The sequence below is a fragment of the Eulemur rufifrons genome, chromosome 24 (assembly GCF_041146395.1).
Source record: "Eulemur rufifrons isolate Redbay chromosome 24, OSU_ERuf_1, whole genome shotgun sequence".
NCBI classification, from domain to species: Eukaryota; Metazoa; Chordata; class Mammalia; order Primates; family Lemuridae; genus Eulemur; species Eulemur rufifrons.
In genome coordinates this window covers 5,006,155-5,020,536 of record NC_091006.1, presented here as the reverse complement: position 1 = coordinate 5,020,536, position 14,382 = coordinate 5,006,155, and the positions used below count along the sequence as shown (strand labels likewise).

The following is a 14,382-nucleotide window of genomic DNA, read 5'->3' as shown; positions in this document are numbered from 1 at the left end:
TGAGGCAGAAGGATGGCCCAGGAGTTGGAGGTTGCAGTGAGCTACAATGACGCCACTGCATTCTACCCAGGGCGAAAGAGTGAGACTCTGTCACAGCAAAAACAAACAAGGAAACTGAACACCTTTAAAATTAAAAAAAAAAAAAAAAAGGATAAAATACACCAATTTTTTAAAAAAGAGTGAAGGAGATAAATGAAAAACACTATCAGATGATAATCGTTGAAGCGTGTGATGGGTCCCAGGATGGGGATTCATTATACCTTTCTCTTGGCTTTTGTCCATGTTGAAATTTTCCTTCATAAAACGGAAATTAACTAAATATAAAAATATTTGATATATGAACCTTAGCTCTAGAAAACAGTAAGAACATTGGCGCTTGTTTTTCCTGTGCTGTTACTGTGTTAGCTCAGTTATGTTCTCAGAAGCGCTCACTTAAAGCTCTCAGCAAACCTCTAAGGAAGAATCTGACTTAGCCCCTCACGTTTCATCTTCTTTTTCTTTTTTTTTTTCTTTTTGTCTTTTTTGGTAGAGAGAGGGTCTCGCTCTTGCTCAGGCTGGTCTCGAACTCCTGACCCCAAGCAATGTCCCGCCTTGGCCTCCCAAAGTGCCAGAGTCACAGGCTGAGCCACCGCGCCCGGCCGCCCCCTCGCGTTCCAGATACCGAAGCCAGGGCTCAGAGCGCGCTCACTCGCTGTGTAGACGGAACGAGCAGTTGGAACCCCTGTTGAGCTGCGCCCTCGCTCGCTCTCCCACAGCTACCCACGGGGACAGATCCGAGAGGTCTGGGAAGGAAATCTCCGCAGAAACAATGCACCGATGTTTGTCCTGGGACCCCGTTCCTCCCCGCTTGGACCAACAGACATCCTGAGATGAGAAACGGATGGGAGCTGCCGCCACTGGCGCGGAGACGGGGTTGGAAAGTCGTCTCCGCGAGCCCAGGGGACAAATCTGCTTTGCGGAGCTTCCCCTGCCCTGCCCGGCACGGCCCCAGCCAAGGCCACGTCCCGCAGCTGTCGTGATTGCGCGCGGCGGGCGTGGCCTGGGGCTCCCGGGAGGGGAGGGCACTGGATGTCCTTGGGCGGAGAGGGGAGGTGACTCCGGCCGGCCGCAGAGGAGGACACAAAATGAGGGCCCTGAGGGTGAGGCCCCTAAGGACTGGGCTGGGCCGGGGCCCCTAACACGGAAGCCCTCGCCCCAACACAAGACTCCCTAAACGTCCCCGCATCTGGGGACTTGGACCGTGAGCCCCTTCAGGGTCTGGGACTCCCTCCCAAACAGCCTGGGACCCCTCCCCCACAATCCAAGCTTCTGAGACAGCCGGGGACCCCTAACGTGGCCCAAAGCCCCAGGTTTAAACCTCTTCCCTTCATCCAGAGCCCCCTTAACATCTCGGGGCCTAGACACTGGGACCCTAACACCCCTACCCTTCCCGGGACTTCTCAGGCAGCCTGGACACTCCGAGGGTCCTCCAAGTCAGTCCAGTTCATTCCCGGGACCTGGTTTCCTCCCATTAATCCAGGAAACTTTCTCCCTCGCTCCCCCACCCCGCAAACCTCAGGACTTGGACCTTTCCAGGACCCTCTAGATAACCTCCATGCCAGACTCCCCAGGCGGAGCTTCTTGCTTTTGGCCATTTCTTGACAGGAGCCCCCACCCCCCTCACGCCGGCAGTTCGAATCCTGTCTTTGAGACGCTTGCCCGGGATAGGACCGTCCCCACGTCGAGGCCGTCGAGGCCTCAGACAGCCGAGGTTCCCCAGCAGGACCCACCTCAAGAACCCCCTCCAGGTGCCTCCAATACCCATGCACCTCCCACCCCTGCAGGTCTCCCAGGCGCTGGTCCGCTCCTTCAGCTCAACCTCACGCAACCGCTTTGAGAACCGAGTGCGGGAGAAACAGAAACTCTTCCAGGTAGGCAGAGCAGGGGCGGGGCAAGGGGAGGATGGGAGGCTCTCCGGGGCAGGTGCAGGATACGCTCAAAGGAGCAGCCAGCACCCCTTTCTCATGGGACACCCCCACACCCAGGCGGACAATGACCTCCCGGTGCACTTGAAGGGCGGGGCTACAGACAACCTCCTGTACCGGCTGACCATGGGGCTGTGTCTAGGTGGTGAGTGCGGGGCTGGGTTCAGGCCTGGGGGTTGGGGCGAAGAGTGACTAGCGTCTGGGTTGGGGGTTGGCGCTTGGGGAGGGGGTTGCCTGCCAGGCACCCACACCTCAGGATGGGATTTCTTACCTCTTGGATGTTCACCTGGATTTGTCCAGCGCCATCTTTGTCAAGAGATTTGAAGGTACCTGGAGTACCTGAGCTGGCCAGGTTTGGGGACCAGACTGGAGTCGGAGCTGGCGTCCCAGGAGGGGAGCTGGGCTACTAAGAGGTGTGGGGCCCAGGCAGGAGTTGGGGAGAGAGCTCCCAGCCTGGTCTAGGTCAACGCCAGGGGATTCCCCACCTGGAGTCCAGTTTGGGAAGCGAGCTGCAGCCGGAACTGGAACTAGGATCTAGGCTGGGGACTGAGGAGTTTGCAGAGGAGCTTAAAAGCCCAGGAAGAGATTTAAGAAGGGGATTAGGGTCTCATTCTGTATCCTCCACCTCCCCTGCCTAGGAACTGCCTACAGCTTATACTGCCTTGGCTGGGCCGCCTTCCCCCACAATAAGTGAGACCAAGAAGCCTGAAGGACCTCGGGGACTTGGACAAGCATCAATAAACACTGACCTCTGTATGCATCTGTGTGTGTGTGTGTGTGTGTGTGCGCGCACGCGAGCGTGCGTGCCCCTTCAAGCCCATCCTCCCACCAGCCTGGGATCTCCACCTTGTGGACAGCCCATTGCCCCAGCCCTTGGTCCCTCATGCTGGGCCAGGGCTACTCCTAGGATGTTGCCTCTCAGCCCTCTGCTGAGGACCCCAACCAGCACCCTTGGGCTGCCCTTCAGGGCCTGGGGACATGGGGTGCTGCCCTGGTGATACAGAGGCTCTGTAACTGGGGATGGTGGCCCCTCCCCCTGCAGAGGCTCAAGGGTGGGAAGGAGGACTCTGAACGTGATCCACAGAGGCAAGTGAGAGACTGACTCAAGGACCAAAGCTGCAAGGGAAGCAAACATGGCCTGGGGGACAGAGCCAGGGGTGGCACTGAGACCTCCCACCAGCCCCAGCTCTGGGAGCAGAAGCCCAGATCACCTGGGCTCCTGGGTCTCAGCCCCAGCCCTACGAGATCTCAGCAAGAAAGAGGCTACAGCTCAACTAAAATCCAGTATGAGAAAAAAAATGCAGACAAGAAAAGGACAAGGAAATATGCAGATCCAGCCCTGGGGGTAGACCCGCCGCCCCACCTTGAACCCCTCCCCAGGACCCAGAGTACCTTCTCCCCAGAGCCCGAGCCACCCCTCAACTCTCAGGACAGGAGGCAGATCCCATAGAGAGCAGCAACCAGGGTGCATTTATTTCTCCTGGGCCTGGCGGCTGGGAGCAGAACACAAAGGCACTGGGCGTGTGGGCCAGGAATGGCCTGGAGCTGGGTTACCTGGGTGGGAACTGAACGGTGTGCCAGGGTGTGTAGGGACTGGAGTGATGCTTCCAGAACTGAGAGGGCCCTCGGGGCATGGAGGCAACACGTGTTGGGCCTGGCACAGGTACAGGAGAGAGGTTATGGGCGGGGTGCAAGATGGGTGTGGTAGGGGTGGGGTGACCTTTAGGCAGGGCATGTTAGAGTATCTCAGAGCCAGGAGTAACTCAGGGCATGGCATGTTGGGACATGCTGGGCCCTGGATGTCGCCTGAGAAGCTGGGTGCCAAGGGCTTCGAGAATGAAAGGCCTGTGGGTCCGCAGGACCATGAAGATGTGATTGCAGGTAGATCAGCTATGGGGGAAACTGAGGCTCCAAGGTAACTCGTACAGCAAGGCGGTGAGGGGACAGGTCTGGGGCTCCCGTTCAGGAATACATAGTCAGCTGCAGCCACTGTGGAGAGGAAGGCAGAGAGAGTGAGGAGCAGGGAAGCCCGGAATACCAGACCCTCTCTGCCCTCACCCAGGGGTCACTGGGAAAACAGGAGCCAGGCGGCTGAAGCTCAGAGCTGGTAAAAAGGGCTGCGGGGTGGGGTCCCCCCAGCACCCACACCCCAGGACAGGGTTTCTTACCTCTTGGATGTTCACCTGGATTTGTCCAGTGCCATCTTTGTCAAGAGATTTGAAGGCACCTGGGGGAGGAGAAGGGAAGGTTTGTGGGAAGGAGGAGAGAGACTGGCTTTTAGGATAGTATTATACTAGTATACGACAGTAACAGTTGTGTAAAGTGCTTTCCTGTATTAACTCATTTTGTCCAATTCTGAGATAAGTATCATTTTAAAACAAGGCACAGAGAAGTGAAGCGATGTACCCCAGGTCACATAGCAAGAAAGTGAGGAAATTGGGATTGGAACCTAGGCTGTTACCCGCATCGATAACGGGCTCCATACTGAGCACCCTCTCCCCGCCCCACCTCTGCCACCACCTTCTGCCCCAGCCCAGCCTCCTGCGGATATCTGTGCTCCATTCTCTCCCATCCAACCCAAACAGGCTGCTGGAAGGCAGCTCTGCAAACTCCACTTCCTGCCCCTAGGGTCTGGCGTGGTCCCCACTCCTGCCCTGAAACTCAGATCCATGTTCCCCACTCACAGCCAAACCCAGGCAAAGAAGAGCCCCCACTGTCTTGCCTCTTCTCTCCCACTCACCGCCGCGTTACCGCCCTCAGCCATCCGCACACCCGTGTCCCGCACGCCACATTCACTGTAGTTACAATCGGCCTTCTTGCTGGGAGATCCAGTGGCCATTTCTTGTGCTTTCTCACGTACGACTTTTGGCATCATCTGCCCTATTGTCCAGTCCCACCTTCCTGACATCTCACATATCTGCCTCTTTTCCTCTAGCACGCTCTTAGTGCAATGTCCTCCCTGGGCTCATGGAATCTTCCAAACCTGACCCCGTCCCTCCCCTGCCTAGAATCTGCTATGGCTCTTCAATGACCCTGGTAGGGTCTGAGCACCCCTGAACTTGGCATTCACAGCCCTGCATGGCCTCCCCATGCCCACTGCTCCTGCCTCCTCTCACTCAATTGAGCTCAGAACACAGACAGACCCAAGTTCAAATTCTAGCTTTGCAACCTCCTAGCTGAGTGGCTGTGAGCAAGCAATTTTGCTGAACCCTAGGTTCCTCCTCCATCAAATGGAGAGGGTAATTCCTACTACTTAAGGATGACTTCAGGACGCAGTACATTAATGCTCCCAAAAGCCCCCGTGATCTAGTCCCTACTGACCACTCCCAGCCTTGCGCTGCCCCGGCCCACTCGAGTTCAGCACTCTTTGAACTAAGGGTCCAACCAAAAGCACCATCTTCTCGTTCCCTTCTAGGCCTCTGCACAAGCTGTTCCTTTGGCCTGTAACGCTACCCGCTGCTCTCTCACTAGGTTCCCTCCTCTTCATTCCTCAGGTCTCAACTCAAATGTGCCTCTCCAGGGAGCCCTCCCTGACCCCTTAGGCTGCACCAGTGCCTCCGAGGGTCGAGCAGCCCTCTGGGCTTCCCCAGGTGCAATCTCAACACTCTGTCTGGGCTTCCCCATCAGAGCCCTGGGCCCCCTGCCTGAGCCTCCCCCTCACAGCCCCGGTGACCTGTCTCTCCTCCACTGGACTGTGAGCTCTCAGGGCAGGAACTGGGGCTGTTTGGGTCACTGCTGTGCCTCTAGCATTGCCCTCCTCAAGCTCAGGCTTAGAGAAGACCTTGGCCAATGGAGGCTGCACAAATCCCCACCCGGAAAGACAGCTGGTCACTCACGGAACATGGCGTCCAGCCTGACCAAGCAGCTGATGAAGTTGTCAAAATCCATGTTGCCTGCCTCATCCGAGTAGCGTCGGATGATCATGTTGTAGAGATGCTCATTCAGGTGGAACCCTGAGAATGGGTCGGTCCCTTAGGTATGGAGGCCACAGCCCAAGCCACTCCCTCAGGATTCAGGCTCCGACTCAGTGGGGACTGCCTCGTCAGTCCCACTCCCAGCCCCACCATGTCTCTGCCAGCCATACCTGCTGCCTCAAAGGCCCCTGGGAGTTCACTGCTGCAAATGGTCCCCGATTGGTCAACGTCAAACCGTTTGTATATGGCCTGTGGGGACAGAGAGGACAGGGTCCAACTGAGCATCATGGAGCATGGTATCTCCATGGCTAGGTGCCAGGGATTTCAGAGGTTGCTACACACCTGCCACCTTTTGATGTTGTTCCACAGGTACTTGAATTCCTCAAAGCCCAGCTTGCCTGTGGTGTCGCTCTGGTGGGAGGGTGTTAAGAACAGTGTAACAGCAGTATCCAGATGCGTGCACCATCCGTACTGTGCATGAGGATGGGACAGCAAGCAGGAGGACCCAAGCTGAAACTCCAGCTTCCATCCAGCCCTTGCCATGGCACCTGGCAAGTTGTCTCATTTTTCATTTTATCCATGTTTTAATTTATATTTCTATATAAGGACTCTCTTTAAACATAACCATGGGGTATCATATTGCACTTCTCCAAACTATAAATTCCTCACCTGAAAACAGTTAATGCCTCATTTATAAAATTCTTGATAGGAATTTAATTTCATAAATGTTAAGACACATAAAAAACAAGATGTCTTAAAATTCTATGAAGCAGGTGATGGCAAGTCCCTGCTGTATTTGTGATGAAAACTGAATGAGATATTGCTATAAAGCCCTTAGCTCAGGGCTTGGCATTTAATAAATTCTCAATAACAACAATGGCCAAGACTTGTCAAGTTACCAGACCCTGTGCTAAGGGCCTCAGGAATATCACTCTTCTTATTAAATCCTCAGGACACCAACCCTACCAGGATTATTCCCAGAGAAGGAAACAAATCCCAAGCTAGAAAAATCTACCTAAAATCATAGTAACCAGTAACGTGTATAGACCACTTCCTGTGTGCCATACGCTGTGCTAAACCTTTTGCGTGTAGCTCTAATTTGGTATCACCATTATCACTCACCTCATTTTACAGACAGGGAAACTGAGGCACAGACAGGTTCTCAGTAACCTAAGGGGCAGAGTTGGGACTGTTTCACTGTATGCAATGCGCGTGTGATCACATGACATGGATATATATGTGTCTCTATTGTCCTATGTACTGAGTGTGCACATATCCAAGATCAGCTAGTGGTTGGCCCACGTGCAAATATGCTTGTGTATTCCTGTGCACATTCTTCATATACCTGCATGTATGTGGGTATGCCCTTGAGTACATGTGTGTATGGTGTTCTAAGCTTGGATTCTCAAGCCCAGAAGACCTGAGCCCAAATTCTTAGCCTGCCACTTACTTACTTATTGATAACTTCAGACAAACGACTGCTTCTCTGTGAGCCTCAGTTTCCTCACCTGTAACATGGAGTATGATAATAATGCCTGTCCAACAGGGTGGCTGTGAAAGTTCAGTCAGTTAATGTAAGTAAAGTGCCAGCTGTGACAGCTGGTGGTGTTATTTCTTGCCACATGTCTACAGGTGAGTGTGTTCTGATGTATGCATATCCATGTCTGGGCGTATGAAGGCTACATCCTGGCTAGCCCACACATACTCTCAGAAAACTCTCTCTTCACCCAGGGCCTCCTTCAGACTGCCCCCAAGGATACATCCATCACAGCCACCATGCTGCGACATGTGTCAATGCCAAAGCCATCAGTCTTCAGATCGGGGTCTGTGGGGAACAGGTTGAAAGTCAGAGGCCAGAGGTCACAGCCACCCCCACCCTTATGCCTCTAACCCTGCCCTAGGCCTTGACCCTGGTCACTTACGTCGAGTCACAACCTTGTTCAGAATGTTCATAAGTTCTGTGGCACTGACCTCCATGTCCTGTAGGCAGAAGTTAGGGGTAGGTCAGAGGCGACTGAAAGGAGTCTGGGCACGTCATCAAGGAGAATGGGAACTTCGGGACGGTCATACTCAAGTGTATACGTACAAGGGCAGCCCAAGGGAAGGGACCGGGCCAGAGCCCAGGTTACTTACATCTCCAGCCAGCTGGGCAAAGAGCCTCCGGAACTGCCGGACCTCCTCACTCTCGTTGGCCTCAATGTTGGAATAATGTGTGCGTGGGGGCTGCAGAGGGAGGAGATCTCAGAGCAGGTAGGAGGAGGGGTGCGAACCAGACAGCCGCCCATACCCAAGCACCCTAGATGGGAGGGTCAGAGTGGGCTGGGAGGCCCGATGAGCAGAAGAATGAGGGTGGTTAGTGAACAGGTAGTGAGTGTGTGTAGCATGGCTAAGACCCATGGCTAAATTCGGGGACAGTTAATGACAGAGGAATTTCATAAAAGGAGGAAGAAGGTGAGGCTTCTCTAAAGAAACAGGGATGGGGCCTGAAAAAGGCTTTGGAAGGAGAAGAGGGGGTCTCTGGCTGTGGAGGGCAGCTTACCGGGGGCTCCGGGTTGTACTGCGCAGCCGCCTCGCTAAGAGGAGACAAGAAGGAGTTAGCGCCAGGGGGCGGGGCCTCCAACGGGCAGCGCCCACAGAACCGCCAGCTCCAAACTCCCTAACCCCAGCCTGCCACTTTCTTTACCTGGTCGCTTCGCCCTTCAACTGTCCTTGTCCTCACCTGTCCCAATCCACACTGCCCTGCTCCTGCCTCTGCCCCTCCTCTCACTGCATCACGCCAACCCCACCTGTGAGGAAACCCACGACCGACCCCCATAGGAGGCCCAACTACTGCCGGGGCACACCTACCCAATGGCAGATTCCAGAATTATCTTGGCCCCACTCAATTAACCCAAAATCCCACCCAGACTCAACTGACACCGCCCCTTCGAGGGCTCACTTCTTAGAGGCCCTACTCCGGCTTCCTGGGGCCTCATCCTCCTTAGGTCCCATCTGCCCAGGACCCTACTCCATCGCCCGCTTTCCTGAATTCCTGTCTTCCCAACATCTTGCCCCAGCTACATTAGTCTCCGCCCCTTCGAGGGATCCCTGCTAAGTGGCCATGGCTAATTAAGTCCAAAAGACAACTTGCCCTACCCCTACCAGGGCATTTTTCTCCATTAACCCAGCCAATTCCAGGCCAGGCCCAGTTCCTTCGGGGCCATTTCCCCTATCGCATTAAACCTGGGCCACTCCTGGGCTTACCGTCTCATTGACTCACCTAAGACAACAGGCCGCTAGCCTATGTCAAGCCCCGCCCCTATGAAGTGTCACTCAGACTCATTGGCTCCGCTCTTTCAACGATCATCTCCAGGATAGCCAATGCGGGCCGCGCTCAGTCCATGAAGCCCCACCTCCCAAAAAGCCGGATCCCTCCCCTCAGGGCCAATATTCTCTTTATTGACCAGCACAATCTACCACGCCCACGTCAAGCCACGCCCCCACAGACATCAACATCATTAGGGTCCTCCCCCTTAAGGCCGGCCTCCCTCCCCAGGCCCGCTCAGCCTAATTAAGGCTCCCAGGTCAAGCTCGAGGTTAACCCCATCTATTCTTGTGGGGCCCCGCCCCTCCTCCTGGCCCCGCCCCCTCCAGGCCCCGCCCCTCCAGGCCCCGCCTTACCTAATGGCGCTAATGACTCCGCCTAGGATTCGCATGGCCGTCCCGCCGCCGCCACCGCCTCCTCCGCCGCCGCCACCACCTCCTCCGCCGCCGCCGCCCCCGGCCCCGCTGATCAGGCCTCCAAGCACATTCCCCAGGCCCCCGCCCAGGCCCCCACCGCCCCCGCCGCCGCCGCCGCCGCCGCCCTTCAGGAACGAGTTAACCAGGAACATGGCTGCGACTCACTCCTGAGGGGGAAAAAGAGGGTCGGGCGGCCGCCTTGCCCCTGAGCCCGTCCCTCCCCCAAAAACACGCATTTCTGGCAGCTGGGCTTGGAGGAGGAATCTGAGGCCTCCCAGTGGGGGCCTATCCTCCGGCTGGAGGTCTGGGCTTCTGAGAGGAGGTAGTCCGCAGACGGGTGGGATAAGAACGGAGGGTCAGGTCTGAAACCCCGTCGGGCTTGGGGGAGCCCGCATTGAGTGCACGCGTGGCATCATTAAGGGGAGGGTACAGGTCTGCTGGGGGGCTCCTGATGGGGACCCCAAATTGGTGTAAGGCATGCCCGACTTGGCTGGGCGCCGAACCTGAGATCCAAACCCCCAGAATTGAATGTAGGGGTCCTTGGCGGGTCGGGGACGCGGATCAGATATCCTTGGCCCAAAGGCCCCTGGGGCGGCGTTTAGGAAATCCAGAATGTGGATTTGAACATTTAGGTACTCCCAGCGGCGGGATTACAATGTCACATCTGGATCTGTGGGCTCGGGTCTAAGATCGTGTCTGTGAGCCCCAGGGCCAGGAATAACGGGGTCCCCCACTGGAATTGGGGCCAGGACTAGGGTTGTTGTTCTGGACGCCCCAACGGAGAATTCACGGGGTACCTCTCAAACCTATGGGCTTGTATTTTAGACCACGAGACGGGGTGAGGAGAGGAAGGCTTCCGGGACAGGATAACTGGGGTCGAACAGATCTGGGGGCTCGAATCTGAGATCATTGGCCTAGGGGACCCCTGAGGGCGGGACTTTGAGTTGTAGCCGGGTTTAGGGGTCGCCAAAGCGTGGGTTACGGGTGCAGGGGTAGTTTGGGCCGGGCGCTCACCACCTCCCACGTCCGGCGGTCCGCGGTCGGGTCTGCTGCTCCCGGGCCTCCCGCTGCGTCCGGCTCCGGAGGGCGGGGCCGGTGACTCAGGCTGCTGCTCCGGGTTAGACCCTGCACCGCTGCCCAGCTGTCATCCGCGCGGTCCTAGAGCCGGCATTGACACTGCGCCTGCGCGCGCCGGCCCACGCCCACCTACCCCCCCCAACATGTCCCAGGGTGCGGCTGCTGTGGCTCCTCCCTGCATGTTTCTGGCGCCGGAGGTTCCAACCCCGCCTGACTCTGCAGGTATGAGGTCTTCCCCCACACTTCTCAAGTCTGGGTGAAGCCGCCGGAACGAGACTTCTGAGGTGACAATCCAGTGTTAAAGTATGAATTTCCGCCCTGAGGCCTGCCAATACCTTGCCAGATTGCAATTTTTGGCTCACAAGCTGGGGGACAAATGCCCGTATCTGTGCCAAGGACTGAGACTAGACTGGATTTCTCCGGTGCCTGCAACAGCCCGGTTGGCCGGTACGAAAGCTGCCTTGTGCCTTCTCCCACCCGCACCTCTAACCGCGCCCCCGCCCCAAGTCAGGGGTCACCAGAATCCTCAGAATCATTTTTTTCCTGGACAAGCCCAAAGTGCATCCTCAGTCTTCCAGCCTCTAAAGAGATCCGCGAACACAGGGGGAGACCTTGGCCATGGCCTGGTTTCTGAGCCCAGATGTTCCCGAGGTCCCTGAGGAGAGGGAGGCAGACTGGGCACAAAAACGGCGACTGAATCTCCTTTGGAGGCCTTTTGCTTGCCCTCGGGTGCAAACCTGTGCCGGGTACTTTTCAGGGGTGCTCAGGGGAGCAGGCTGGCTGGCTGGTCCTTAGCCCCTCCCCTGGAGGCTGGCTAGGCTTGGGTGTGAATCCTGGCTCTACCTCATAATAACTTCGCGACCCCAAAACAGTGCAGATTTTCTCATCTCCAAAATGGGAACATGGGTTGGCCCCCTCACTAGACCCCATCAGAATTAAGTGATAAGCGCTTAATAAATGGCAGCCATTAGCCTCTGTGTATGTGCCCAGGCTGGTCCCTCAGCCTGGAGCCCACCTGCATTCCTCAGCAGTTGGCTCTTGCTTATCCGTGAGTAATACTGACAAAACCACAGCTGCTAAGCACTCTCCTAAGTGCTTTACATATGCCAGCTCATTTGCCCTCAACAGCCCTGTGGGATAGGTGCTATTTATTATCCCCATTTTACAGATAAGTAAACTGACTATGAGGTTAAACTCAGGCAGCCAAGCTCCCTAGCCTGTATCCTTAACCGCTGCCCTTATGCATGGACACCTTTTTTTTTTTTTTTTGAGATAGGGTCTCGCGCCAGGCTGGAGTGCAGTGGCACAATCATATCTCCCTGCAGTCTCCAACTCCTGGGCTTCAGCTATCCTCATGCCTCAGCCTCCCAAGTAGCTGGGGATACAGGTGCACACCACCACGCCTGGCTAATTTTTCTTATTTTTTATGGAGACGGGGTCTCACTGTGTTGCTCAGGCTGGTCTCAAACTCCTGGCCTTAAGCGATCCTTCTGCTTCAGCCTCCCAGAGTGCTGGAATTAGAGGCGTGAGCCACCACAACCGGCCTGACTCCTTAATAATATAATTAATATGATAATAGCTCCAATAACAAGATCACAACAGACAAAGCTACATTTGCAACTAATGCTTCCTGAGGGTTTGCTGGGGCCAGGCCAAGACAACTGCTACACAAGCCTTGTCTATTAGGCAGGATTTAACAGAGAAAATGGAGATTCTGAAAGGCAGGGTCACAGAGGGTGGCAGGACCGGTCTGAACCTGGGCTTGGCTGATGACAAACCTTTCTAATCTTTTGGTGATGACTAATCTGGATTCCCTTCTCACCGCACCCTTCCCGACCAGACTGAGCAGCTTTCGTTCTCTACCCTCTCCCCGGACTGACTTGTTGCCAGGTTTTTGCAGCATGGGCTGTGCCCCCTGCCTGGAACTCTCTTCTCATTTTTTTTTTCTCCTTTTTTTTTTTTTTTTTTTTGGCCTGGTTTTGTAGCTACTCAGGCTTTGGATGTGAACTCAGGAGTCACTTCTTCCAGGAAGCCCTCCCTGTCTCCATGCCCACCTGAGACTAGGTGAGGTTTCCAGTTACATGGTCTTAAAATGACTTACACTTTCTCATAGTACTCACTGCCAGTTGTAATCACATTGTCATCTAGTTCTGTCTCCCTGACCCCTTAATCCTGGCCAGCCCTAAGTCTCAGGTCTTAGCCCTCCTCCTGGTACTACTCATACCATAGGTTGCCTCCTCTACACAAAAGCTTAAATTCCCTCTCTAGGCTATCAACACTCAAATTTCTATCTTCAGCCCAGACACCTGCCCTGACTCCAGACTCCTGCACCCTGCATCCTGTTTACCATCTTCATGGGTGGAGGATCTTAGGAGCGTTTCAGGCTTTACACATCCTCAACTGAGCTCCTGATCTTCCTCCTAGACTGGCTTCCTCTCCACCTTCCCCACCTAGATCGTGGAAGCGCTGTCTAAGGCCAAACACCCCAGGGTCATCCTTAACCTCTCTCTTTCCTTCACACCCACTCCAACCTGTCAGCCAGTCTTACTGGCTTCACCTACAGAATCTAAACTCTTCTCCCCACTCCACTGCCCCCACCCGGGCCCAGCCTCCATCCCCTCTGGCCTGGACATCCCAGCAGCCTCCTCCTTGGTCTCCTGCTCTGTCCCTGCCCCCACAATCTGTTCCCCTCCTGCATCCAGAGGGGGCCTGGGAACACCTGAGTCAGGTCAGGGCCCTCCTGGCTCAGAGCCCTGCCCCGGCTGCACCTCTCTCCAGGTAAGAGTCAAAGTTCTCAAGGCAGCCACCAAATCCCTAGTGATCTGTCCTGTCACCTCTCTGCCCTCAGCTCCTCCTCCTTGTGAAAGTGAGAAGCAGCGCTGCTGGCAGCTTTACCTGGATGTTCCCAGCTAAACACAGACAAAATTCCATGCAGAGTGGAAGTGCTGGGTGTGTCACTTCCTTATAGAAGCATTTAAGAGCCACTGCAGAATGCTCCATGCTCTATTGTCCCCTGCCCAGGCAACAGTGCACAGGGAGCTGTGCAAGCACTGAGGTGCCACATGAAGGAAGCCAGCTGTATCACTGAGCCACGGCACAAGGACATCTGCCCTACCTAGTCACCCAGACCCACAGCAGACTTTGTATGAGCAAGAAATAAATTTTGAGGTGTTAGTCCACTGAGCGCCCTTGTCACCACAGTGTAAGCCAGCCTATTCCGACTGATGCAGGTAGATGTTACCATCATGCCCACAAGGAAACCGGGGCCCAGAGAGGTAGCGTTCCTTGCCCAGAATCACACAGCTGGTAGGTGTCAAAGTCAAGATTTGAACCTAGGAAGGCTGGCTTTGTATAATAGCTCACACTTTTTTTTTTTCGTTTTTTTTTAAGACACAGTCTCACTTTGTCTTCTGAGCTAGAGTGCAGTGGCGTCATGATAGCTTATTGTACCCTCAAACTCTTGGGCTCAAGTGATCCTCCTGCCTCAGCCTCTCAAGCAGCTGGGACTACAGGCATGCGCCACCACACTGGGCTAATTTTTCTTTTCTCTCCTCTTTTCTTTTTCTTTTCTTTTGCAGAGACAGGATCTCGTTCTTGCTCAGGCTGGTCTCAAACTCCTGCCCTTAAGCAATCCTCCCATCTAGGCCTCTCAAAGTGCTATGATTACAGATGTGAGCCACCACGCCTGACCTGTAGCTCACACTTTC

At 55.1% G+C, this 14,382-nt stretch overlaps 2 protein-coding genes across 3 annotated transcripts; one reads left to right on the top strand and one right to left on the bottom strand.

Annotated features, from left to right (window-relative positions):
• The first annotated feature begins 1,067 nt into the window (after nt 1-1,067).
• On the top strand, nt 1,068-2,701 carry COX7A1 (cytochrome c oxidase subunit 7A1). Its single transcript, XM_069458082.1, has 4 exons — nt 1,068-1,139; nt 1,824-1,910; nt 2,025-2,109; nt 2,603-2,701. The coding sequence occupies exons 1-4, from the start codon at nt 1,125-1,127 to the stop codon at nt 2,656-2,658; spliced, it is 243 nt and encodes an 80-aa protein (XP_069314183.1). The 5' UTR covers nt 1,068-1,124; the 3' UTR covers nt 2,659-2,701.
• Nucleotides 2,702-3,411: 710 nt separating this feature from the next.
• Nucleotides 3,412-10,701, bottom strand: CAPNS1 (calpain small subunit 1). Of its 2 annotated transcripts, none has more exons than XM_069457004.1 (11): nt 10,613-10,701; nt 9,539-9,765; nt 8,418-8,451; nt 8,012-8,101; nt 7,801-7,858; nt 7,639-7,703; nt 6,221-6,289; nt 6,049-6,127; nt 5,801-5,917; nt 4,133-4,191; nt 3,412-3,953 (listed from the first exon to the last, which is right to left on the bottom strand). In XM_069457004.1, the coding sequence occupies exons 2-11, from the start codon at nt 9,748-9,750 to the stop codon at nt 3,927-3,929; spliced, it is 810 nt and encodes a 269-aa protein (XP_069313105.1). In that variant the 5' UTR covers nt 9,751-9,765; nt 10,613-10,701; the 3' UTR covers nt 3,412-3,926. The 2 variants fall into 2 exon arrangements, with proteins under 2 accessions (XP_069313105.1, XP_069313106.1); XM_069457005.1 differs by having other exon boundaries at nt 10,616-10,701.
• Nucleotides 10,702-14,382: the final 3,681 nt, after the last annotated feature.